This window comes from Monocercomonoides exilis (assembly GCF_001643675.1).
Source record: "Monocercomonoides exilis strain PA203 chromosome Unknown scaffold4-2303458, whole genome shotgun sequence".
NCBI classification, from domain to species: domain Eukaryota; phylum Preaxostyla; order Oxymonadida; family Polymastigidae; genus Monocercomonoides; species Monocercomonoides exilis.
This window is the reverse complement of record NW_027150549.1, coordinates 1,741,166-1,767,192: the sequence shown is the minus strand read 5'-3', so window position 1 is coordinate 1,767,192 and position 26,027 is coordinate 1,741,166. Positions and strand designations below refer to the sequence as shown.

The 26,027-nt window shown below is 39.4% G+C and overlaps 7 protein-coding genes across 7 annotated transcripts; 3 read left to right on the top strand and 4 right to left on the bottom strand.

The window, feature by feature from the left end:
• Window positions 1-2,757: 2,757 nt before the first annotated feature.
• MONOS_17029 (uncharacterized protein) lies at window positions 2,758-3,662 on the top strand (the record flags this gene model as incomplete). Its single annotated transcript, XM_067869908.1, has 1 exon — window positions 2,758-3,662. The coding sequence occupies exon 1, from the start codon at window positions 2,781-2,783 to the stop codon at window positions 3,660-3,662; it is 882 nt and encodes a 293-aa protein (XP_067734856.1). The 5' UTR covers window positions 2,758-2,780.
• A 1,318-nt stretch (window positions 3,663-4,980) lies between these two features.
• On the top strand, window positions 4,981-11,507 carry MONOS_17028 (uncharacterized protein; the record flags this gene model as incomplete). Its single annotated transcript, XM_067869907.1, has 1 exon — window positions 4,981-11,507. One exon carries the CDS (start codon window positions 4,981-4,983, stop codon window positions 11,041-11,043), a length of 6,063 nt encoding a protein of 2,020 aa, XP_067734855.1. The 3' UTR covers window positions 11,044-11,507.
• A 4,150-nt stretch (window positions 11,508-15,657) lies between these two features.
• On the bottom strand, window positions 15,658-16,082 carry MONOS_16034 (uncharacterized protein; the record flags this gene model as incomplete). The annotated part of the gene is made up of 2 exons (XM_067868941.1): window positions 15,658-15,784; window positions 15,943-16,082. The coding sequence occupies 2 exons, from the start codon at window positions 16,080-16,082 to the stop codon at window positions 15,658-15,660; spliced, it is 267 nt and encodes an 88-aa protein (XP_067734854.1).
• Window positions 16,083-16,939: 857 nt separating this feature from the next.
• On the bottom strand, window positions 16,940-18,831 carry MONOS_16035 (uncharacterized protein; the record flags this gene model as incomplete). The annotated part of the gene is made up of 3 exons (XM_067868942.1): window positions 16,940-17,369; window positions 17,626-18,155; window positions 18,385-18,831. 3 exons carry the CDS (start codon window positions 18,829-18,831, stop codon window positions 16,940-16,942), a joined length of 1,407 nt encoding a protein of 468 aa, XP_067734853.1.
• A 132-nt stretch (window positions 18,832-18,963) lies between these two features.
• Window positions 18,964-19,458, bottom strand: MONOS_16036 (uncharacterized protein; the record flags this gene model as incomplete). The annotated part of the gene is made up of 1 exon (XM_067868943.1): window positions 18,964-19,458. The coding sequence occupies one exon, from the start codon at window positions 19,456-19,458 to the stop codon at window positions 18,964-18,966; it is 495 nt and encodes a 164-aa protein (XP_067734852.1).
• A 344-nt stretch (window positions 19,459-19,802) lies between these two features.
• Window positions 19,803-20,374, bottom strand: MONOS_16037 (uncharacterized protein; the record flags this gene model as incomplete). Its single annotated transcript, XM_067868944.1, has 2 exons — window positions 19,803-19,985; window positions 20,108-20,374. The coding sequence occupies 2 exons, from the start codon at window positions 20,372-20,374 to the stop codon at window positions 19,803-19,805; spliced, it is 450 nt and encodes a 149-aa protein (XP_067734851.1).
• A 4,057-nt stretch (window positions 20,375-24,431) lies between these two features.
• Window positions 24,432-25,628, top strand: MONOS_13000 (uncharacterized protein; the record flags this gene model as incomplete). Its single annotated transcript, XM_067865672.1, has 5 exons — window positions 24,432-24,565; window positions 24,778-24,929; window positions 25,081-25,086; window positions 25,139-25,274; window positions 25,427-25,628. The coding sequence occupies 5 exons, from the start codon at window positions 24,432-24,434 to the stop codon at window positions 25,626-25,628; spliced, it is 630 nt and encodes a 209-aa protein (XP_067734850.1).
• Between the last annotated feature and the right edge of the window lie 399 nt (window positions 25,629-26,027).

Genomic DNA, 26,027 nt, shown 5'->3' with positions numbered 1-26,027 from the left:
CGTGGATTTCGAGACAAAGACGAAAACAATTCGAGTGATGTCAAAACAAATGTGAAAGGACAGAACAGACGATAATTGAAATATTTGATCAAATTAAAGTGTGTTATCCAATTTTTGGACCATTTATTCACTTTTATTTTTTTTTCAAAATTAATGAAAAAGAAAGAAAGAAAGAAAGAAATCCTTAAAAAATAAAAATTACTCGAACTATTTCTGAAATAATAATTTCAAAATTTCACTTTCACTTTTTCCTTTTCTTTCTCTTTTGGTATTGCGTCACTGGTTTTTTTGACTTCAGTTTGAAAAAATAAATGACTTAGAAAAATTGATAAAAGACAAGCTGCTTCAATCAGAGAAACAAAAACACGAAAAAGATGAGCAGGAACGCGAATAAGAGTACATGTCCGAGCAGAACCACTCACGTTCTTCAGTCCATTTACCATCAAAATTAGCAAAGAAGATGTTTTCATATTTGTCCAGTCCAAATTATCCATCTTCCGTGCAGTTTCTTACTCATTCTGTTCCAATGACAATTGTTCCAAATTCAAAACTTTTCACTCTTCCATTCACTCATTCCTCTTCCTCTTCTCTTCCTCCTCCTCCTCCTCCTTACTCATCTTCTTTCTATTCATCCACCCAGTTTCCTTCTCCTCTTTCTTCTCCTTCTCCTCCTCCTCCTCCTCCTCCTCTTTCTTCTCCTTCTCCTCCTCCTCCTCCTCCTCCTCTTTCTTCTCCTCCTCCTCCTCCTCCTCTTCTTCTTCTCCTTTTTCTTCTCCTTCTTCTCCTTCTTCTTCTTCTTCTTCTTCAACACCTTCTGAATTTACATCCACAGCGAATAGCGTGAATCAAGATGAAAACAAAACCGCATTAGTGGAAGCAAACGAATTCTAATTAGTAGAAGACATTGCAAAGTCAGCTGTCATATCTACAAAATATCCGATAAAAAACCAATATTGATTCATTTCGTGTCCAATCACTGAATATGGCTGAGGTGATGAGTTATTTTGAACACGTTGGGAGAACAGAGTGGAGTGTGCATAGAGAGGAAAGAGAAGATTGTTGTCACATTTTCATTTGTTCTCATATCATCCTTCTCCTCTTTCTTCTCCTCTTCCTTTCCCTCTTCTTCGTCTCTTCCTTGGTTGATTGGATTTGCAAATGCTGGAGGAGAACAAAGGCAGTGCAAAAAAGAGCAACAGACTTTTGCTTTGGAAATGGAAAAGGAAAGAGCTTGGAAGCAAAATGAAGAAACAAGATTTTTCAGATATCTGTGCAAAATGAATACAAAATGGAGAAATAAAAGAGAAAATGCAAAGAAAAGATGAGTAATTTTTTTGTAAAGCTGAATGAAACGATTGAAGAAAATCTTTTTGAAAATAAGAAATCTGCAATTTCTTAAAGAAAATAGGTTTATTTTCATTCGATGAAGAAGGGAAATAAGATGAGGAAATTTTGAAGGAATATGATTTATCTGAGCGAATGATCAGGATTATGAATAAAAGAAGTGATGGCATGTCCTTCAAATGAAAAGGCGATGAAAGCTCAAGAAATGATACAATGATTAAAAAAAATGATGAAAAATTGAAAGAAAGAATAAATGAGGAAATGATAATGAAATCAGAAAAAGGTGATTGCTGCTGGTGATTTTTGAATCGGAAGCACAGAAGGTGAGTGTTTGAGAAGGAGCAAGTGTTGAGCTGAGGGAGGAAATGAAGCCAGTGCGGGAATATTCGATGAAGGCACATGGAATGTGTTGTGCTCAGCCACAGGAATCAGCATCAGTTCCATTGATGGCAACGCTTTTGCTCTGGCTGATGATGATGATGATGATGATGATACGAGGAGGAGGAGGAAGAAGAAGAAGAAGAAGAAGCTCAGTGTTTTCAGCCGTTCCAACATTTCAGACTCTGTTTGATGGAGCTGCTGAAGGGCATTGGTTGGATGGGGATTCAGCGATGCTGGTGAAACGAAAGAGCCAAAAGGGAAAAAAAGAAAAGAAAAGAAAAGAAAAGAAAAAGAAAAGAAAAGAAATTGTTTGATTTCTTTTTGAATCTCCGACTCAACAAAAAGAATTTTTCTTTTGTTTCTTTTTCTTTTGTATTTTTTCTTTTGTATTTTTTTTCTTTGACAAGCGATGCTTGATGAGCTGACAAGCTGCGATTGTTTTGTTTGGTCAACTGGTTTGCCTTTCCAGCTTTTCGACTTTCTTTCCTTGTGAGAATATATTTGTGATTCTGTCAACATTGTTTGAACGTCTTGATCAGCACATTTGAGAGAGCTGCAACGAAAAAGGAGATGCATATTTTGGGCAAATGAAATGAAATGGAGAAGAAGCAAGATTGCGAGACTGATGTTCGATTTCGTTGATTCAGAGTGTTTTCTGTTTGTTGTGAGCTGGTTGTGAATGCATCTCATGCACTTTTATTTTATTTTTCTGATGGAGCCGCCTCCTTTGCTTCAGCCACAAAGGGGATCATACGTTTTTGAGGAAACGTTAATTTTCGAAAAGGCTCTATTCTTTTTTTTTTTAAAAAAAAAACAATTTTATCTTGTTTTATTTTAATTAACTATTATTTTTTATTTTATTTTTTGTCAATCGAATTTATTTTTTCCTTGTGTTTTTGTGATGCTCATGTTGTGTTTTGAGGGAGATATTCTCACCAGCCGGGGGCGATGGGAATGCTTCAAAAAAAAGGCATTCAAGAAAATGAGAATGAAGAAAAAAATATGGTTGGATGGACCCATAAGAAAAGTGGAAGATTTTCAACAATCAGAAAAACATGCATGCTGGTGTGAGTCGAAGCATTCTGGTGATAGCAGTTGCTGGGGTTGTGTGCAGCATGGAGTGGAGCGGTTTGCGGGAGGGTGCAGGAGTTGATTTGAAGGAAGGAAACGAGGGGAGAAGAAATGAAAACAACATTCCTGCACCACCATTTCCGGAGGAGACAAACGGGCACTGGGCTGGATTTGGAATAAACAAATATTCGGTGCGGGGTGGTGATGCTGGAATGGGTGGTGGCGAAGGATTTGTGGAAAGGGGAGTATTTTGGAGAAAACAGATTGAAAACGGTTTTGGCAGAATGACTGGAGGAAGGGATGAAGGGGGAAATGGGGAACGCCATGACGGGTCATTGCGAAACGGGCAGGGAACGAGAAAACAGGGCTCGGCGGAGGAGCGGAGTGCTGTCGAAGGGCAGATGATTGTGAAGAACTCCTCAGTGACTTTGAGAAGGCTGGTGCTGATCTCTGATGGAAGTGAAAATGTGATATTTGCGAGAGACGAAAGCAGTGTTGCGCTTGTTGGGTGCACGTTTTGTCAGAAGGCCGATGCCTCCGCGATAGTGCTGAGCGGAAGCTGTGCTTCATTGGCAAACATTTCGCAAAGTGCCTCGAATTCACATTCATGCCGAGCTGCACGACTTTTTCGTCGGAACAAGCCGGGGGTTCTTCAACGAAATTTTGCTGGGTTTCAGTCTGCTCTTCGCAGTTTTCTTCGTTCGAGGCATCTGCGCCTCCATTTCTTTCTTCGCGGTTTGTTGAAAGCGTCTCGCTCTCAGATCTGCGTTTCTCCAACATTTCGACAAATCCGGCACGCAAACTGCCTCGATCTGGATGTGAATGTGAATGTGGATGTGGAGGTGGGTGTGGATGCACCACTCTGATGAGGGACTGCTTGTTTTCATCGGTGTGTGATGTGTATGATGGCGGGATTGTCCCCTCCCTCAACAACCCCATGGCCTCTTTGACTGCCTCGAACACCTCGTTTGTCGGGTGCTGCCGGACACGAAATGTCGAATTCATTGGAAGCGAAGATGATAAGAAACATCCAGGGCGACAAAACGAGACAACTGATGGACAGAACACATTCACCTGGTGCGAATGGAATGGGTCAAAAACAGTTGGAGGAAATGAATCATTTGATGATGGAAAATCATGTGGAGGGGCAATATGCATGTTTAATTTGGTGAATGTTGATCTTTCTGTAACATATTGCGTGTTTAATGATTGTGTTGCATTCAGTCGTGGCGGAGGGATCATGTGTTATTTGATCAAATCTTTGCAAATGGAAAATAATATATTTAATGCTTGTGTCTCGAAAAATCACTATGGAGGAGGAGGCGTGTTTGTTGGTGGGATAAGATTGTGTACCTGGATAAGCAGATGTGAGTTCATGGAGTGTAAAGCTCAATTCGACGGAGCAGGATTGAGATTAGATAACTTTAGTTATTCTGGATCAGAATGCATCGGAACAGAAAATGAAGAAGGAGAGAACTCGTATCTGTTTCAATGTAATTTCACTTTGTGCTATCTTGCATCAACTTGGAGTGGAGGGCTGTATTGTCGAAATGTTCCTGTTGCATTCAAAATGAGGAGCATTCGTTTTATATCATGCTCCGCATCTTCAAATGGAGGTGGATTGTTTTTCTATCCAAATCAAACAACAATTCCTTCTGATGGAATTTTTTGTTTTTTTCTCTTCTTCCATGGATGCAAATGCCGAACCACTTCAACTCCATATGGTCATGATGCAATTATTTATGAAGAATCATCCTTTTTCTGAATGGAAATCCATTCTATGAATGTTACACAACCAACACTGATAATCAGAGAGTGTGCTATTCATATAATTATGATGGTTCAGGATCTGGTTCATTTCAACACACAGAAAAGAAGGAGTGGCTGAAGACAGGTGTTCTTTATCGTTATGTTGCTGCTGATGGAGGTATAGAAGACAAGCTGTGCGGAATAAATGAAACGAATGCGTGCAGAACCGTTGGCGTTGCTGTTGGTTTCAGCACGGCACAGACAAGCTTGGTGGTCACACTCATGGAAGGAAATCACAGAAAGGAAGTCACATCAATAGACATAGGGACAAAGAAGATTTCGGTCATTGGGAAAGGAAAAGAGAAGAGTTCGATTGGAACTGAGGCACTTTCATCAACAGAAGCGCTGTTCGGCGTGACAACGGGCCATCTGAGAATGAGCCATTTGAAGGTTGATTGCAACTCAAATGCAAATCCTTCGCCGAGTGTGGTTGTGGTATCTGATGGGAGTGGGTCACTCTCATTGGAGGATGTTGTGATCACTACGAGTGTTTCTTCAGGAGACTATGTGATGTCGTCGTCAGTGTTTGTGGTGCCGCTGTCGCAACTGTCGATGGCTGATGTGGAGATAAAAAACATGAAAGTGAGCCGGCCTGTGTTTGCAGAGCCGTTGTCTGGCGGATCGGCATTGGGAGAGAGGGTGCTGGGGAATGTGACGATTCGGAATGTGAGTCGGACAGGAGGAAATGGGGTTGTGCTGGAAAAGACTGTTGATGATGGGGAGACATTTGTTGTGAGCAGTGTGATGATCGAGGAGTGTGTGTGTGAGGAAGGGAATGGGGGAGGGATCTATGTTTGCTTGAAAGACAGTGGGAAAGTGGCTGTGAATGGGAGCTGTGTGATTGATGGGTGCGAGGCGAAGGGTTCAGGGGAGAGTTCAGAAGGGAGAAGTGAAGGGAGAGGGGGAGGAATAATGATTGTAATAGAGAGCAGAGATGGTTCGTTGAAAATTGAATCAGGAAGAGAGGGTTTGTTTGGGGAGAATAACAAAGCTTCATATGGGAAGGACATGTTTGTTTGTTGTGTGAGTGGAGTGTTGTTGGAGACAAAAATTGATGCAACTTCATTTGGGTTTTTTGAGTCAAATATTATTCCATCAGATGTGCTGAAGTTGTGTGGGAGTGAGGATGGGAAAGAAGATGAAGTGATTCCATTGTTTGTGTATTTGTGTTCAATGGGAACAAAAGTGATTGTTGATGGGAGTGGAGGAATTGGGAGGGACCACAATCATTGTGGATTTGATGGATTCAGATGTTTGACAATTGATTATTGTGCGAACTCAAGATTGAGCAGCACTGTGAATGAAATTGAAGTTGTCACATATTCATCAATAAATGATGAAATTGCTATATCTTCACTTGATGTGAGCATTTCAGGAAGAATAACATCATTGGAAGAGGGAGAGAGAATTCTGGTGAATGTAAGTGATGGAGGATCAGACACACAAGATTGGCTTGTTGGATGTTCGACTTCACTGACAATGAGCAGACTTTCATTTGTTGTGAAAAATCAGCTGAATTCAAGGAGAAGTGCAATCATTCATTCAACATCATCAACACTCAACATGACGAACTGTTCAGTGTCATTTGAGAGTGGGGCATTGATTGACGGAAAGATAAGATACAATGTGATAAACATTGAGGGAGGAGAACTGATTGTGAATGGATTTGTGATGGAAAGTGGAGTGACAATGAATGGAAAATCGCCAATAGTGGTCACAAATGGAGTGAAATTGGAGATTATGAACAGCCGAATGAGTGATGTGGAAGTGAAAGGAGAAGATGGGGGATGTTTGAATGTGGAGATGGAGGATAATGGGAATGTGAAATTGGAGGAATGCAATTTGTCATCAGTGTGTTCAAACGGAAGTGGGATGAAAGGAGGAGGGATGAAGATATCAGTGGGGAAGGGAGGGATGTTGGAGATGAAAAATGTGAAGTTATCGGGATGTGTTGTTCCATCAGAGGAGAGTGATGAGGGAGGGAAAGGAATTGGAGGAGGGATGTTTGTGAAGCTGCCAGATGAGATGGGATCATTTGTGATGGAAGGAATGGAATTTGAGGGATGCGATGCCTGGAAAGGGAAGAAAATGTTTGTGTCAGGATGGGATCTGAGTGAGATTGTGGATAAGGAGCACTTGAAATGGGAGATAAAGGAAGAGGAGTTGGAATGGTTTGATGAGCTGTGTGGATGGGAGAGGAAGACGACAGGCGAGGAGGGATATGTGATTCCGCTGGTTGTGTATTTGTGGAGGAACTGGAGTGGGGATGGGTTTGTTGATGGAGAAGGAGGAGGAGACTTCAGTGGGTGTGGGTTTTGTGAAGCACCATGTTCATCGATTGATCACTTGATATCGCTGAGATATTCGCCACTTGAGACAGAGGAAACGACGATCAGGATCAGGCGATTCTCTTGCATCAATCACACCATCTCGCTGTTGGCTCCGTCTTCAGCACCACTTCCAAGACCGAGCATGGGGATTGAGGGAGAAGAAAGAGGAACGATTGTGAGGATTGGGGAAGGGAATGCAGAAGGAGCGGAAAGAGCAGTGATTGCATCTTGTGTGAGGCTGACGATAGAGAATGTGTCGTTTGATCTTGCAGGTGAGCTGGGGAGGCATGAGTCGCTTGTGGGATTGTTATCGTCGAGTGGATGCCTGTCAGTTGGGCACTGCTCGTTTGTTTGTGGAAATCCATCAGCTGAAACGAAATATTGCTTGATGGAAGTTGAAGGCGGGACAGTGAGGGTTGAGGAGTGTCTTCTGGATCAGTTCATCCTGCTGGGAGGGTTCCTGAGATTTGCGGCAGGGGTTGAGGTTGTTGAAGTGGTGAATGTGTCGATTTCGAACACAAAGGCAGCGAGCTGCAGCTTGATCTCGTTGAGTGAGGCGTTGCATTGGGGCAGAGCAGGGAACGAAGAGGATGAAAAGAATGAAAAGGCAAAGACGATGCTGCGAGTGAATGGGTCATCGTTTGCAAACATCACGTGTGAAGGCAACAGATCGTGTGTGGTGTGTGTGGATTCGTTTGGAGTTGGGGTTGTGTGTGTGATGGAAGGGTGTGTGCTGACGAAGTGCATGAGCGAGAGGAGCGAAGAGGGAGGAGGGCTGAAAGTGTGCTTGAAGAGAGGAGAGTCGGAGGTGAAGGTGGGTGGGTGCTCATTCGGGATGTGTGTGTGCTCAATGCTGAAGGGAAGGGGAGGAGGACTGATGATTGATGCACTTGACCCGAAGGGCAGAGGAGCAGGTGCATTTGGGGCTCTTGGGGTGAGGCTGGAGGGGATGCGATTCATGATGAATGATGCGCATGTGGGGAAGGATGTGTTCATCCGGTGCGAGTCGATCGACTCGCAGATCAATGAAAGGCTGTTTGTGCTGGATCTGAGCCTGGAGTCATTGAATTCGAACAACTCGATTTGTGGGAGGGATGCAATGAATGAGATTGATGTTGATCTGATTCCGCTGATCACATTCTATTATTCGGCACAGGTGTTTGTGAATGGAAGGGGGAGTGACAGCAGGCAGTGTGGAGCTCAGAGCAACCCATGTGTGAGCATCAACTGTGGGGCTGATCACATCCAGGAAGGGGTGATGAATGCGATTCTGATTGATGGAGAAGGATTTGTGAGGAAGGAATGTGTGATTGGAAATCTGGTTGTGAGTTCATTCAAAAAGACACAGGCAATTGTGAAATTGAACTCCAAGATTGAGAAATCGGCTGAAAAGGATTGTGTGATGGAGTTTGTGAATGAATGTTCAGTGGAGAGATGCTCATTCCAATTTGAAGATGGATTTGAGTCAACACACAGCTGCAACATGAAAGTGAAAAATGGTTCAATGGAGATGAGAAATTGTGTGTTCTTCTCTTCCCCAACAACAGTTGAGGATATGAAGTTGAACAGTTCAATTGTGAGTGTGGAAAGTGGAGAGCTGAAGATATTTGATTCAGCATTCAGGGATATTTATTCAACAACAGCAGTGCTTTCATTTTGTGAAGAACAGAATGTGATTATTGATGAAACAAGAATATCGAATATCGAATGTGAGGGAGATGTTGTGAGTGTTGGAGGGAAAGCGAAAGTGGAGATGAAAGAAATGGAAGTTGAGAATGTGACTCTGTTGTTGAATGGATGTGTAATTGGGATGGATGATGCTGAGCAAGAAGTGAGTGTGCTGAACAGCTCATTTGGAAAGTGTGTGAATTCGGCGGATAAGGGAAGCATGATGCAGATTAAGAATTCCAAGGATGTGAGGATTGAGATATGTGTGTTTGATGGAGAAAAAGATGTGGAGAGAATAAATGAAGAAAGTGAAAGAAATGAAGGATTGTGCAAATGGAATGGCTCGTTGGTTGATATTGAGAAGAGCAATGTGGAGATGAGGGAAACAACAATCAGAAACGGAAAGAATGGAGGGTTGTGGGTGAGCGGAGGAAGTGTGAAGATTGAAAATGGAAAGTTTGAGAACAACAATCCATTTATTGAGGGATACCCATCAGCTCGAAGGAATGTGATCTGCACAGGGAATGGGGAATTGGATGTTGTGAGTGTGAAAGGGGGTGATGGGGCAAAAGACAATTCTTCTCTTTGGATTCTGAATGATGGATGTGATTTGAGAGGGATAGCAGGAGAAAGAGCATCACCATTCTTCATTCCAGTTCTGGACAAGGTGTCTGTGAAAGAAAAGGACAGCGATGTTGTTTTGAAATTCGAGGGATCTCTTTTTGTGCCATGTGATTTGTCATTCAGGGTTGTGTGCAAAACAGGGGATGTGGAGTTGGTTGAGACATACCCTTTTGAAGAAGATGGTTTTGCATCAGAAACGGAAGTGAATGGGGTGATTCCATCAGAAAATATTTCAACGATCGGAGATGAAACAGAGGTGTTTGTGATGATATTGTTTGGAAAACAAAGGGCTGCGACTTCTCCGCAGATTCTGAAGAACAAAACAGAACCAAATTATCTGAATGATAAAGTGGTTGAAAGAGGAAAAGGAGTGAAATCTTATTGGTTGCTCGTTGTTATCATCCTTGTTATTTTGTTTTTGATGGTTCTTATTGTCGCAGTTGCATTTATTGTTAGGTGGAGGAAAGTGAAGGAAAGAAATGAGGAATTGCAAGAGATTGTGAATGATACAGTGAAGAAGGATCCGAAGGCATTTGAGATGGTTACGATGGAGATGTCACCAGAGGAGCAATGGAGAAGAGCGGAGAGGGAGACTGAGAAGAAGAATGAAGAGAGGATAAAGAAGAGGGTGTACGAGAAAAGCTTGGGACACTCCGAGTCATCTGAGCATCTTCTATCTGAGAGTGGCTCAACAGAATATATTTTGGGGAGAGACTCAGACAAGATTCCTCAATGGATGCTGGAGAAGGTTGATGATGAGGAAGAGACGAGGAAAAGAACTCCATCACCATCCATCTCATCCACTTCAACCACAGACACTTCAGACACAGAATCCACATTTGTTCGATCGGAGAGTCTGTGCCCCACCACATCATCGATGTCGAATCTGGTGGATGCGATGGACTGTTCGTCTCCTCATGAGAAGCTGATTCTTGATCTGCGAGACTCGTTCTTCATGCTGCTGCATGGGAGGAATGAGACAAAGGAGATGCCAATTGGGAGTGTGGAGGAGCGGGAGGTGACAGGAGCACAGGTGCTGTTCTGGGTGGCGAATCTTGCTCTGCACTCGTTCGATGAGATGAGCAATCCTCTCTCGTCTCTGGAGAATCTGAGTCCGCACATTGTGCTGTTCTCGGAGCACATGGACATTGCCATTGCGCTCCACTCAGACTGCTCCTCTTCGTCAGAGGATTCGGACTCATCGTCGATCTCTTCGCTGAGCATTGTTTCGTCTTCCTCATCGAATGTTTCAGTGATGAGCGAGAGGTTCACCGACTCGCCACCGCCCTCGTCAGCGTTTGAGGACTGTGAAGACAACCGGGATGAGTGCAAGCGGTGGAAGGCGCCGGAGCTGCTGATGAACAGGAAGATGTGTGCGACAAAGCAGTCGGTTGCGTTCTCGATTGGGATGATGCTGTGGGAGTGTGTGACGCTGGAGATCCCGTTTGGGGAGTATGAGGCGGGGATAGCAGGAGACAAGATTGTGAAGGGGGAGCGTCCTCGGCTGGATGTGGTGGAGAACACAACATATGGGAAGCTGATTGGTGTGTGCCTTTCGCCTGGATGGGAGGGGAGGCCGATGCTGAGCGAGCTGAAAAAGGAGTTTTTTGCGCATTTTCCAGCAGAGGCGAAGATGCTCACAGTGTCAGATGCGATTGACCTGGAAGAAGAGGAAGGTGGGAAAAATGAACACAGCGGGAGAGAGGAAAGCATCATTATTGATGATGGGGACAATGGAAATGACGTTGGGGATGGTGATGAAGGGGAAGGAGAAGAGAAAGACACGAAAGCAACAAAGCAGTTATTGCTGCGATGAATGAAAAAGAAAGCAACTTGATGCTTGTTTTGAAGAAAGCTGTTGTTTTTAATTTGTGAATGTTTTGTGATTTGTGTTGTGTTTATTCATTGTTATTCACAAATCAATGTTTTTCATTCATTTTTCGTTTTTTGTTTTGAGTGTGTGTGTATGTATGTATTTTAACATTCAAATACTGTTTGTATAACATAGTTTTTTGCTTCTGTTTTTTGTTGAATTTGTCTTTTTTGTTTATTTTGAACAATTTATTCGTTGACAATTTCAGTTAATGAGAGCTGGTTGGAGGTTGTATCTCCAGATGTGTCATTTTTTGTGGGTGAGAATCCTGCACCATTGCGTATGTTCTTCAGGGAATCAAAACTTGCCATTTTGCATGTTTCTGTCACTTTTGTATTTTTCGTTTCATGAATCAACCAACACCTTTCAATTTTTTGTGTGATTAGAAGATGCCAAGGAGGATGATATGACTTTGATTTTTTCTTTTTTTTTCTGAGAAATGTTTGACTGGCAACGAAATCGAAAAGTTCTCTCCAAATCAACATGTTCACTGAGAACAATGAATGGGCATTGAGTCGAATATCTTCTGTCAAAATGTCCAAAATATGCTCAATTTTCTGCTCGGTTGTCAAGTTTTTCTTATGTTGAACAAAAAATGATTGACTTATCCTTCTGTGATCGTTAATATCTATTGAAACACAAAGAAAACCGAAAAAAAGAAACATTAGTTTTCAGTCTTTGTATTGTTCCAATTCTTATTCATTTGTTTTGGAAAAAGGAAAGAATGGTTTTTCATAAATGAAACGAATTGTGTGTGGAGCAAAACAATTTAGAATCAATATGTTGGAGATCATTTTTGAACTCACAATGAACTGAGGCTGTTGATGACTTCAAAAATCCTTTTCCATGAAGATGTTTCTCGAAACATTTATGTTAGAAATGTTCTCGTTTTCACTATCACAAATCAGTTTATGAAAAGAAAAATATACACTTTAAAAAGTTCTTTTTCTCTTTTGGAATGAGCATTTTTGAAATAGTATTCATAATTAATTTTAAAAGCTATTAACAAGTTGAAAGAAATCTTTGAAAGTTATGTTCATTCATTCAAACATTTGGTATAAGTGCACGATATGGGATTTTTCAAAACTCCTTAAAACATATTAATTTGTAATTAACATGATTACTAATCATCATTATTCATATTAAAAATCATCGGAAATGTGTGTGGATGAAAAATGAAAAATATAAAAAAAATAAAAAAAAATTTGTTATTGGTTCATAATCTGAAGTTTTTTCTTCTTATGTCTCGAGACCTGACGATTCTTCCTTAGTTTCTTCATCTCCCAAAATATCTTCAACATGAGGGATTTCGGAATCTTCAACTTCGACTTCCTCTTCCGCAAGATCTTCTGCTGGCTTTTCCATAGCTTTATTCTTAACGATAGTAGGTGAAATATCTTGAAAAATAAATTTCAAAGAAGTTTTTACCAGTAACATAGCTAAATAATCTGCAACCAACGATTTTTTCACCACAGTTAGAGGAAATGATTTGCACAATGTTCTTCACTAGCTCAAGGAAGTATTAGTGCATGCGCCTGTAATATTATCAACAAAATTTCTTTTATGGAAAACAGTTTTATGAGTTTTATCGAATTGATTCAAAGTGCAGAATGCTTTCTCCTTGTCGCTCATAATTGTTGTTCGAAGCCGAGTTGTTTCTATTTGATTGGAAGAAGAGTTCACCTCTTTCTGAAAGGCGCAACTTTCACAAAACGAGTACCAGCTCCACTTTCCTTCAACCTCTCAACCCCACCAAATATCTAAATTTGTTCCTTTCTTCTTACCATCTTATATTTTCTTCTCCTCCACACAGCCTCATCAATTTCAACCACTTTTCCTTCTCCTCCTATAGGGTTTTGATGCAAATTCCAAATTTCCATGTGGGAAACTCTGACTATGCAACACCTAAATCCAACAGTTTTTCAATCCACTCCCAGCATTTTCGAAATGAACTTTATTTTTGTGCATCCCCAATAATACAAAATGGTTCTAAAAATCTTTTCCAACCCTAATTTATTCCCAGAGAAAACTGTTTCATCATATACTAATTTCTATCTATTGCATTTTGAACAGAACAAATATCTGCAAAACTTTTTTCTTTCAAGAATAATCATTTTTCTTCTGCAAAGGATGCAAATTTTCGCTTCGTTTTTCAGAACATTCTCGTAAAACCACCTCCACGCTCCGTCTTCGTCTGTGAAAACAATATCCAACTGATGAGGCTTAATTATATGAAGATCCAGCATTGCCATTTCAATAAGTCAATTTTTATCACAACCCATAACAACAAAAAATTGACATTTTTAAAAAAATATTTGAAAGTTTTAATTATGGATTTCCGATGATTATAAACATGAATAATGATGATTTATTATCATATTAATTATATAAAAATATGATTCAAGAAGTTATGAAAACTCCCATATCATTCCCATATGCCAAACATTCATGCATTCACACAGGTGTGAATTATTTTATTCTTGAAATCATATTTTTTGAATCAAAATTTTCTGTGCGAAAATATGACATGAATATTCGTAATTGAACTCCGAATTGACAAGATTAGAATGACAGATAACTTTGTTATTTATTCATCACAAATAATAACTTTTGAAACAATTGTTACACATGAAACAGTTGATTGAATTATCTCGTGAATGATGAAAAACAATTCAATTATTAACACAACGAAAAAAGATATTATTTCTAATATAATTATTACCAACCACACATTTTCACACGCACACATACATTTTGAACAGGGTGATTATTTTTGAAAACATATTTTTTCAATCATAATTCAAGGTTCAAAAATATATCTTGAATATTTTTAAATAAAAATTGAAAAGTGAAAAGGCTTATTGAAAACATTTTCATCATAAATTCGGTAAACTCATTCGCTAAAAAAAGCAATTATCATGCTTCTTTTCTATGGAATTAAATGTATCTTTCAAAAACCCTTCTATCTTTGAAAAATCAACGCCCAGAAAAAAGATATGATTTCAAAAATAATCACCCTATTTTTCTCAAAATGAATAGATGAATTTTGAATAGATTTTTTTTATTCAAATAAACCAGGTTTATTCAAATGAACTCATGTTTATTAGAATAGATCGGGTTCATTTGAATAAACTGAGTTCATTTAAGATTGACTGAGTTCATTTGAGTTACGAAAATTTAGATAAAGAACAAATATTTAAAATGTGCAAAAATTGAAAACTGATAATATTCTTATATTATTTGAAAACAGTTAATGTTATTTTTGTAATGATTTTTGTTGTTTTCATCAAATATTTTTAATGATCGAAAGGATCAAAATATTTTTTGAACTGTTTTAATTCTTTTGCACTAATAAACGATTCAAAACACATCATCATGACATTCGTAGTTTGTTAAACTTTCCAATTTAGTTATCCACATGTTTTAACATATGTTAAATATTGATGAAAAGTTGAATTTTATGAATTATGAAATGATAAGCATTTTTTCAAATTCGCAAATAAAGAAAATTGAATTTATGTTGAATAACAAATTGGATTGCATCAATGCAAATATAAACAACTTGCATTTTTACTCAGATTGATTCGATAACATGGGTGATTTTTTTTGATATCATAAAAAATTACGAAGTTTGATCATAATAATTTTTCATAAAGGGTGGGGTTTATTAGAAAATTTTCATTAATATTTACATAAAAAAATTGTTTAATATATTATCATTATTAATTATTTGTTGTTTTTAATTTGTTTCCAATTTATTTTATTACAAATATCTTAAAATAAAAATAATTACAAAAAAAAAAACTCGAAAATTCAAGAAACTTTATTAAACATAAGTTATCTTGTTTGAAAAGCATAATAATGATTGTTTCAATACTCAATAAATCAATTTCTTAAATGAAGAATGTTAAATAATGTTATTGAAAAGAAATTTCAAAATAGATGTTGAGGATCCAAATAAATATGTTGAAAAAAAACAATTATCGAAAACACAAAAACAAAAATATGATTGTTATGCAGGATATTTTACAAGAAATTCACAGTTTGTAGTTTATTTCGATTTTAAAACAAATAATACAAAAAAGAACTTTTGTAGATTTATTCGTCAAAAGAAGTGATAGATGATAATAAAAAAAAATCACTATTTTAAAAAATTGAACAATACAATTTGTGAATTTTCATTTTTTGCACAAAAATAGCTTCCATCAAACGAAAATCTTCACTTGCTCTTTTTCATCTTTCTCTCTCTCTTTTTGTCTTCCATCCTCTTCCGCGTCTTTTTTATACATCTGAATGTCTTCCTCCTAAGATGCTCTGCTGTTGTCGCCTTTCTCAACACCTGCATCCTCACCAACTGCCACTTCTCCTTCCACTCCTCCTTCACATCTGCTCACTCTTCCCTCTTCTCCTTCCTCGACGGATCCCTCGCTGTGTCCTCCTCCCTCTTTTCCTCTCCAAAACATCCTATCCACTTCAGCTCAATGCTCATTTGTGCTTGCAAAGTTACCCTTCGCCTCTCCAGCATATCTGTCCATTCCCTCCACCTCTCCTGCCCTGCTATTCGTGCTGTTCACGCTTCCTCCCTCTTCCTCTCCCGCGCCAACCTCTCCACCCTACGTCCTGCCTAGCCTCTGCTGGTTTTTCAATAATAGCATCAGCTTCTTCGTTGAGCATCTCATCACCACTATTTATCCACTGAATGATTCAGCGTGATATTTTCATCTTTCTGTTTTAAATAAGTAAATAAGCTTCTTCAGCATGATGCTCTCCTTTTTCACTACCATTTCTTTCGACCAGCTCAGAGGAGAACAACTGTGTACATGTCGACCGCTGCTTGTTCACCTGCAACAGATCAGCCTGTCACGAATGTCACCTTTGCCTGCAGCATCATCATTAGCTCTGACTTCTGTGAGATTAACATTGCCTCGCTTTGACAAAGCGACTGCGCACTCTCTGGCACTTCCAAGTGACTTCCCAACCATCGATTAGCTCTCCGAAGCATCGCATCTTACATCCCTTCCCTGCTGTTTGTTGCTGTGCTTAAGTACACCCATGAAAAAGGAGCAGCAGACGAAATGATTTAGATTAATAACAATTGATTAGTTCTCCGTTTTAGCGTTCTTTTACTGCTCGTTGAAGTCTTCTCTTCCAACTTCTCTCCTTTTCCATATTATCCTTTTTTCTTTTAAAATCTCTTCAATTTTTTGAATCTAAATTCCATTCATAATATTCTGTCTTTAATAAATTTATCTTTCTCTTTATCTTCATTCTCTTCATTCGCTAAACAATCATCTTCTCATCTTCAATTAGTTTCTTTTCTTCATAAATTCCATTCTTTTTTATTTCTGCTATTATCACTTATGAAGATGCAAAAAATGAAGAAATACGATCAGAAGAAGAAGAAGATGATGATGACTACGATGATGAATCAGATGGTAGCTGTGACAAAAGCAGAGCAAGGAGGACAGTTGCAGGTGAAGATGAAAGAATATCCTTTGAAAAAAAGAAAGAATTTTGAAAAAATAGACTTCGCGTCGTTGAATTCTCAGGAATTGCTCCAGATGGGGGAGAAAAGAAAAAGAAGAAGATGCCCGTTTACGAAGCTGAAGTGGAAGAGAATGAGTCGAAGGAAAAGGGAGGAAAACTGAGGTTGGAAAATTTTTTGATGTGAATGACGGAGAAGATGGAGAAGGAGAAGGAGATGTCGAAAGAGAAGAGAGAGGAAATTGAGAGGAGGTGACGCTTGTCTGAAGCTGATGCGGAAGAATAGCTGAGAATTGGCCAATCTTCATCCGACAGGGAAGTTCTCCTCCTCATCCACTTGCTGTTCCTGATGCATTTATCGCATGCCAACGGAAGTTGCATTAGCTCCATCAGCAGCAGCGTTTAAAGATCCACTCAGGTCCAGTGCATCTGTTGTTATATTCGATGCCAATGAAGTTGACTGAGAGTCAGATGTTTGCTGAACAGCAGAAGATAAAGCAGAAGGTGTGGATTGTTGTGATAATGCAGCTCCAACAACCTTCAAAAGCTGGATGAGAGAGGCAGAAATGAACATCGAAGGAGAAGAAGATTTTTGTTCATGGTGTGTCTCGAATATGGTTGATATTTCGTGGAACAAGACATCCTTCACCATCAGCCGGTAAGCAGTGGTGACAACAGCAGTGAGTGCAGCGCGCGTTGCCAGCAGACGAAGCAGCAGTCGATTGGACGAGGCGGCAGAAGGGATGAGTGACTGCGTGGAGAATGAGATGATGGTAGGTGTTGTGCTGGAGGATGACATGGACTGAGAAATGGAAATAGAAGCGACACAAAATGTGAACAGAGAAGGTATTGAGAACACGAAGATGAAGTGAAAGATGCTGAAAGCAGCTTTGAAGGCAAAGTGATTACGATTGGAGTGAGTGGATGAGAAAGCTGGAAAGGGAGCATGTAGACAAGAGGCGCCCACGAAAACTTGAGAGAAGAAGGCAAAATCGGATATTGCTCTTCTTTATGTGGCTATTCAACGTCCAGCGGAGCAACCTTGTGTGTGTTGAATCTGTCAGTTCGAATTGAGTTTCTCCGATGAATGGAGCGCATGCTATTCTCGGCGGAGAAACAAAAAATTCATTTTCGGTAGCAGACAGCAGAAGTTGTTGGTCTTCGAAAAAGACAGACGAAGCAAACAAAAGCAGGTCAAGCAGAATATTCGCATTGATTATATATGACTCTCTTTCCATTGCAAACAAAGAGAAGTTATTTTCATCATTCTTTCTATTGATCTTGTTCTGCACATCAGGAACAGTACTGTAAATTCCCCTCTCTTCGCAGAACAGCTCAGCTGTGCCTCTTGCCTCGTCCCCTCCTTCCACAGCTGCCCTTCCTTCTCCTCTCCACACATTCATCTCCTTTCTCATGTTCTCCACCAGTTGTGCATCTCTCACAGCATCTTCTCCTCCCAAGCTGAACAGCCTCGTTCCACACAGCAGATTCAGAAACAAGTTCGCATCATTCGCCAATATTCCCCCTGTTGCCCCTGCATGAGATGATGGAATCGTAGTGGGCTTCAGAAGCTGCGGCGATCCAAGTTAGTTGAAAAGATGAAACAGAGCCTCTCAAAGAAAATGAAACAAAGCAGCGCCTTCATTCTGCCCCATCTGCTGCATCGACTGCACAAACAGCTTCTTCAGCCCTGTATTCTGTCTGCACTTCCTCCAAAACACAGAAGGATTTCCAAAGTCATCCGCTCATCCTCCTCCATCTTCTCCATTTGCATTGGCATGCCTGTCTGGCTAGACAAACTCTCTCATGAAGAAGTCGTCGCAAACCTGTTTTCCGCAGCTGCTCTGAGATGTGCCTGCAATTTTCTGCCGAGTGCTGCTCTAATGGCAGACAAGACAAGATGTCTTCGTGACACAGAAACAGCCGCCAAACTGTGATTGCTGTGTCTTCTGCGCGGGCTCTGCGGCGCTTCTCTGCCTCCATCTGATCCAATTGTGTTCTCGTCTTCTTCTTTCTCTCCATTTTTCTTCGTGGACTTGGCTGAAGGAAAAGAAATCTGCAGAGGGGTCGGACTAAGCTCTCCACTGGAGATGGTTGAGGTGGGTGAGAAAACAAAACGCTACTTCTTCTGATTGCTCTTTTGGGATATCGATGAAAGCGTCTTTCGCTGCTTGGGAGTGAAGCGCAGGGCAAGGAGTGTGTATAAGTATTCTTCTCTTTCTGCTGCCTTGTCTGTTTCTTCGGCATTTGATGTGTCAACAGATCGTGTTAAATACAAACTGTCTTCATCATCACTAACGTCACTATCATCGCTATCGTAGTTGTCATCATCTTCACTGTCTTCTTCTGCTTCTTCAGTGTCTGCTGCACCTTCTCCGTTCACTCACTCTTTCCTCTCTTCATCTCGAACAAATAGTACATGTTCTTCACTTTCCCTCTCGGCCAGATCTTTCTTTTGAGCGTCTTTGCCTTGATTTCCTCTTCCTGAACAAGATTTGAAGGCAGCAGAAGGAAGACTGGCTTGGTTAGAGGAATAGTACTTCCATGTGTCAGCTTCAGTATGTTCTTCTTCAACTTCGTAAGTGCCTCCTTCTTCTGCCTCTCTTTCATCTCAGCTGCTATAAATGTTGCTTCGACTGAGCTGTTTTCTCTCATTTTTGCTGAGTTGCTTGTGTTCGAGGTGTCATATTCAAAAACAGATCTGCTCTTTTCCGGTGTCTGCCAGCTGGCTTGTGTGCTTGTCAAAAATATCTTTGCACTGAGAATCCTGTCTAACTCCACGTCTTCTTCTTCTTCTTCCTCCTCCTCATCCACTTCCTCGCCATATTCATTCTTATCGGTGTCACTTCTGCTTCTTCCACTTTTCTCACTCATGTCAGACTTAAAAGAGTCAAAGGCGATGCAGCCATCTGCCACACGTAGCAGCTCCAGCTCTTTCGAAAGCAGCTCACTCAGCGCATCATATAAATTCAACGTCGGGCTTGCCTTTGATCTAATTACTTTTCCTTTCGCTTTTCATTTCCCTTTCACGCTCGCTTTCTATCTCCGCTATGCTCCTCTTTGCTTTCCATACTCCAATTCATCTAATGGAAGCTCATCAAACACAGAAATAATTCTTTCCTTTTCTTTCTCCTATCTCCTTTTCCCCTTCTCATCTTTTTTCACTTTCTTTTTGTTTCAAAACTATCCTCTTACTCGCCAATGTTACAACAATTGATTCAAAACGCCTCGTATTCTGCGCTGTAGCATTTGCATTTGTGCATCCTTTGCTTTTTTTCCTCTGCTGACTCAACCCCATCGCAGTCATCATTCGCTTCCTCTTCATCTTCGGCGGCCTTCAGTGTGGAATATTCAGCGGCACTTGCTACATCCCCACACGTAATAGCTTCTTCTTCTTGCTGCTATAATTATTATTATTATTTATGTTATTTCCACTTCCTCCCATCTTGTTTGTCAGTCCCAGCACTTCTGATTTGAACTCTGGTAAAGCAATCCTTGAGCCTGTGTGTGTTTTCATGCAGACTGTCCGCTTGAAGGCAGCAAGCGCTTTTAACCTGTTGCCTTTTTTGAGTGATCTGCCGAGTGCGGTAGTTGGAACACTCAGCAGTGAAACAGACGAAGAAGAGGATGAATAATTCTTCGTCTGAGTACTTGAAATCGGGATAGAGGTTGCTGGAAATCCAACATTCAACGAAGTGGAAACAGAAGAAGCAGAAGAAGCAGAAGAAGCAGAAGAAGCAGAAGAAGCAGAAGAAGCAGAAGAAGAGGAGGAAAAAAAGACGAAAATCATGATAACGAAGATGGAGATAAGGAATATAATTTAGTGGATGTGTTATTTGGATAAGCGGCTTATGATTAATATGAGGAAGAAAACGATGAAGAGGAGGAATGTGAAATGGAACAATCTTTCGATAAATGGGGAGAAGTTTGAGATGATGATGAAAGCATTGAAGTCGTGCGACTGAACTTCATTCAAGCAAAAAAAATGAAGCAATGTTCGCACATTCCTCTGATGTTGAAAACATGCTACCGAAAAGGGAATAGGCGAGAATGGGAAGACGAGAGGGGAAAGGAAAAAGATTTTTGAGAAAAAGCATTAGCAGCAGCAGAAGAAGGAGGAGATGATGATGAAAAAGAAAAAGAAGAAGATGGTTGAGAAATACCACTGGAGGCGACGGTGGTGGTATCTGTTCCGTTTCCTGTGATTTTGGTATCAATCGCACTGAAGGTGAGTGCATGAAGATGAACAAATGTTGAGGTGAAGAGGGTGAGGGATGCTTCTTTGAGGAGGGAAATGAAGCCAGTGAGGGCATACTCGATGGTGGCACATGGAGTCTGTTGGGGTCTGCCACAGACATCTGTATTGGTTCCATTGCTGGCAACAATTTTGTTCTGGGCAATGAGAGGGAGCCAGCCATTGAATTCATCATTGTCAGCTGTTTCGCAATTTTAGACTCTTTTTGACAGGGTTGTTGAGTCACAATTCTCAAATGGAGATTGAGTGATAATGCTGCCATTGAAAACACACATCATTTCCTCTGCCATTTACAGTAGTGCTTCCAACGAAGAAGTTGATTTTTTATTTATTCACCTTTTGAATATGCTAATTAGCTGGTGCGAATCAATTTTCAAATGGTTTTGCTTCTGTTTCTTTTCTCTTTGCTATGATTTCATTCAGAAAATATATTTCCTTCTGATTCTTCTGAACTCTATCGTCATGTTCTCTTTCTTCATCTTCTTCCAACAAAAATTAAACTTCATTTCAAGTAAACTGTTTATTCTCCAAAAAGCTTTTTTAATTAAAAAAGAAATTTATTTCTTCATTATTTAGTTAATTTGCTTTCATCTTTTTTCTCCATCTTCAATGCACGTTGTGTCACGGTAAATAGCTATCATTAAACGAAAAACCTGAAAAATAAAATCCAAAAGTCAGATGAATAAATTTATAAATAAATTTTAAAAATCAATGAAGATAAGTTCAGAGTATATTCAAAGAAATAATATGTGAAAAGAGAGAATCAAAAAAAAAAGATAGATTGAATTAATAATAATGGAGAAAAAACCAATTAACCATGATGAAATAAAAAATAAAGTCAAAGAAATACTCATTTAAATAGAATCACTTACAGACATATTTCTGAAAGATGAATTATTATTCTTTCATTTTCACTGATATTCCATCGCGGGCTGACAAATTATTTATGTAAAAAATCGTATTGGTTGCTATTATTGTAGCTTTTTTAATAGAAATAAAATGAGAATATGGTTCAAATACATTAATTGCTTTGCGCTTTGCTCACAAAAATATCCACATGAAAATTAATGCATATTTATTTTTGACACAATAAAATACAAAAAACTATAAATACGTTCCATTTTCCTGAAAATATGTGAAATTTTAAATCTGGATCAAAAAAGTGGTCACTAATTTTTCTTCGGATTTTGCAACAAACAGACATTAAAAGATGTGGGGAAGCTGTCTGCGTGGAAATCTGAGAAAAAATTAGTGACCACTTTTGTGATCGCCTGTCATTTCAATTTTCGGTTTAATTATTGTTCCGATCGTTCAACGGATCAAATCTGATGAGAACCTTAATAAAAGTGTTTTTCTAAATGACAGGCGATCACAAAAGTGGTCACTAATTTTTTCTCAGATTTCCACGCAGACAGCTTCCCCACATCTTTTAATGTCTGTTTGTTGCAAAATCCGAAGAAAAATTAGTGACCACTTTTTTGATCCAGATTTAAAATTTCACATATTTTCAGGAAAATGGAACGTATTTATAGTTTTTTGTATTTTATTGTGTCAAAAATAAATATGCATTAATTTTCATGTGGATATTTTTGTGAGCAAAGCGCAAAGCAATTAATGTATTTGAACCATATTCTCATTTTATTTCTATTAAAAAAGCTACAATAATAGCAACCAATACGATTTTTTACATAAATAATTTGTCAGCCCGCGATGGAATATCAGTGAAAATGAAAGAATAATAATTCATCTTTCAGAAATGCATCTGAATCTGCATCTTCTTCATCGAATTTTTTTATGGAGATTCATTGTGTATAGTGACAGAACAACAATTTTGTTTGCATTTCAATATATAGATCATTTGATGCTTATAACAGACGTCAAATATCAAATTGAATTTGCGTCTTCATGCTCTTATTCTTCTTCGTCATTTGAAATTTAACTATTTCAATCATGCACCAGTTTGAAGCTTCAGCATTTCATTCATCCACAACACTGATGCGATTTAATATTCTTCTTTTGCATCACGGGGATTTCACTTTTTCCTATTTGCTGAGATTTTCAAATATGACTTATTCCGATTGCACCACAACAATGCATTCAACTCCTGCTAAAAATGTCCTTAAATCCATTTTTTGCTCGTCCAATTCTTCTTCTTCCTCTTCTTCATATTCGTTTCCTTCGTCTTTATCGTAGTCGTCTTCTCTTCCTTTCAGTCTTCTTTTTCTCCACAAAATTCAGAATGTGTTCATTTTGTTAATTTGTTTCATCGTCTTCCTCTTCCTCTTTGCCTTCCTATTCTTCGTCTCTCATCTTCATAAACAATCACCTTATATGCTTGCTCTCTCAGCACAACGATTAAGCAACCTTTTCACATCATTCCGTTCGTCTGCTGTTTTCCGCAATCTTTATCTTCTCCTTCTCTTTCTTCTTCTTTTCGATATAATCAAAATTACCAACAAACTTCTTAAAGAAAATGATAAAAATTCTTCTTTCACTTTTTCTTCCTCCTCTTCTTCTTCTTCTTCTTCTTCTTTTCTTCTTCTACCAATTTCTGGTTTTTTGATGAAAACAAACCTTCCTTTAATGCCTTCACGAAAAGAAAATGATGGAAAAGGGAATAACAGAAAGGAAGGAAGAAGAAGAAGAAGAAAAGAAGAAGAAGAGAATGCGAAGCATGTTGCAGCTCTGGAGAATTTCCACAACGAACTAACTCGAATGTTTGAGAAGATATCAACAAAGGAGTAAGACAAGCGGAAGATGAATGAAAAGATTCCCAGAGAATGAGCTGACTGTGGAGGCGAAGCGGGAGATTTAGGAAAAATGGATGATGGCTTTCTTTCGAGCAGAAGAGAGAGAGACGAAGGAGGTGAAAGAATATAAAATGCTTTGATTTCTGGTGGATTGTTATCTTCATTGGACAGCACAAGCAAAATGGGACCAAGCTTATTAGCGATGGAAGTTGCAAAAAAAAGCAGCAAATGCAGATGAAACATACGGATCTTCCTCCTGGTCCAGTCACAAAACATATTCAGCTGAAGTTGGTTCAATTTTAGAGAACAAAAAATACGAAATTGACAATATCTGCCAATTATAATTGCTGCTGAAGAAGAAGAAGAAAGAGGGGCAAAGGTTCGATAATCCGGGAAGAGAAGGAGAGGAAGGTGCGCTGACAGTGCTTGTGGAGCAAAGGAGGTTTGATGGGAGTGACGGAGCAGACGCAGAAATGGAGGAGCTTAACGTCATCCAATACTCGCAACATGTACAGAATACTTTGTGTGCTTTTCGCGACAGCTTTCTGTGCGCTAAATCACCGAGGCCTTCGTCTGACCCTCAGTTCGCGATAGATTTATTTCGGAGGAAGCAGTAGTAGGAGTGGGCTGCAGAGATTCCTCAGGTTAACATCGAATGCTCGATGTTTATTTTGTATGCGGTGCGGGATGAGAAAACGAATCTGTTCTATGAACAAAATGAAAACTCGATTTGGAATAGCTGGTCGTAGGCAACGGATGAGAAATTTGAGGCGAATGACCCGCTCATCTTGTTTACGGGCACCATTGCAAAGATCTCTTGAGAGTGCCGCTTTCTGCACTGCATGGACAGGCACAATGGAAGAGAGTATGGAAGCTTCGTGGGGTTGGAATTTTGCGATAACACAGAACAGATAGAGAAGAATGTGGTGGAAGCAGCAGAGAAGAGGGGAAATGGAAGCTTCAGTGGAATCTACCGGTCTGAGTTGGATTTGTTGCTGTCTGATTCGAGCGGGGTAGAAACACAGGCGTAGAAGTTTATCATATAGCCAAAGGGGATTGCGAATGAAAAGCAGACTCAGTTCACGTTACAGGACAAGGAAACAGTCGAAGAGGCGAAGTTGGACGCGCCCAGTGCAGCAAGCTTTATGAGACTTGAAAATGAAAACGTCTATCTTTGGGGGAAATCAGCTATTTACTTACAAGATTGACTAGATTTTCAAAGAAAAAAGATTTTAGAAAAGCGATGAGAGCCAAAGGCTGCGGATATTCTGAGCTCGACGAGAGAAAAAAACAGAATTTCAGACGGATCAATGTTGGTTGTGGAGAAGATTGGTATAAATGTTTGTGTTTATTTTCTTTTTATTTAACAAAGAAATATTATCAATTTATAATAAATTGTATATTTTAATTTTTTTTTTCATATTCTTTTAAAAATTTTGAACTATTTGCTTTAATTTTTCTCATTTTCTTGTGTACATACATTCTTGGCAGGGATTTGTTAGTTGATTTCAATTGTCATTTTGTGAATGTGCTAATTGACAATCTGCAGCGAATCGCTCACTGAACAACTTTGGTAGACAAATCACTGAGGCGCTTTATCTTTCCAGTCTGTTTGGACTCACACAATCAACACCCAAAAAGTTCTGTGCCAGAAGCGATGAAAGAGCATTTTTTCATTTAATAAGGTTTGTAATATTTTTCAATTATTAAATATTTTGCTTTTATTCCATTTCTTGTTTTTCAAATTAATCTTGTTCATATTTTTATTTCAATTAATTCAATCAATTATTATTCAAACATACGAATCATCCCTCATTTAATCACTTTTTTTAATCAGTTTCGATCGCGAAGCATGGGCTGCGGATCTCTTCCAGGATAGCTTCTCAGAGTTTCTGCTGCCATTGGAAACTGAACAGATAAAAAAGACTGAACTATGTGCCATCTCCACCGCCCCATTTGCTTCAACAGATATTTCGGTGACGCAGATGACTGCCTCCTTTCCACGCACGCTGGCTTTCTCTTTTCAGAGTCCACTTTAGACATCTTCTCTTCATCCCCATCGCATTCTTCTTCTTCTTCCTTCTCAGATCAGTCATCCACAAACCGCTTTATTGTTTTAATGATCGAAAAAGTCAAACTCCCTTCATCCAAAGCAAACATCCTTTCATATTTCTCACAAAAGACCTTTCTTTCTCCTCCACCTCCAATTATCATCTGAATATATTTCTTCTCCATCACCCTTCAGAACTCCTTCTCCTCCACCTCTCAACAGCCCCATTTAGTATCGATTCTTTTCTTCTGCTCCCTCCAAATGCCCTCATTCTTTTAACATCCTCACTTTTTGCCACCTTTTTCATGGACTTCATCACAACAACAACCAAAGCTGCAAAATGCTCACACATCACATTCTTTAACAGATCTTCTACGTCTTCAAGTTC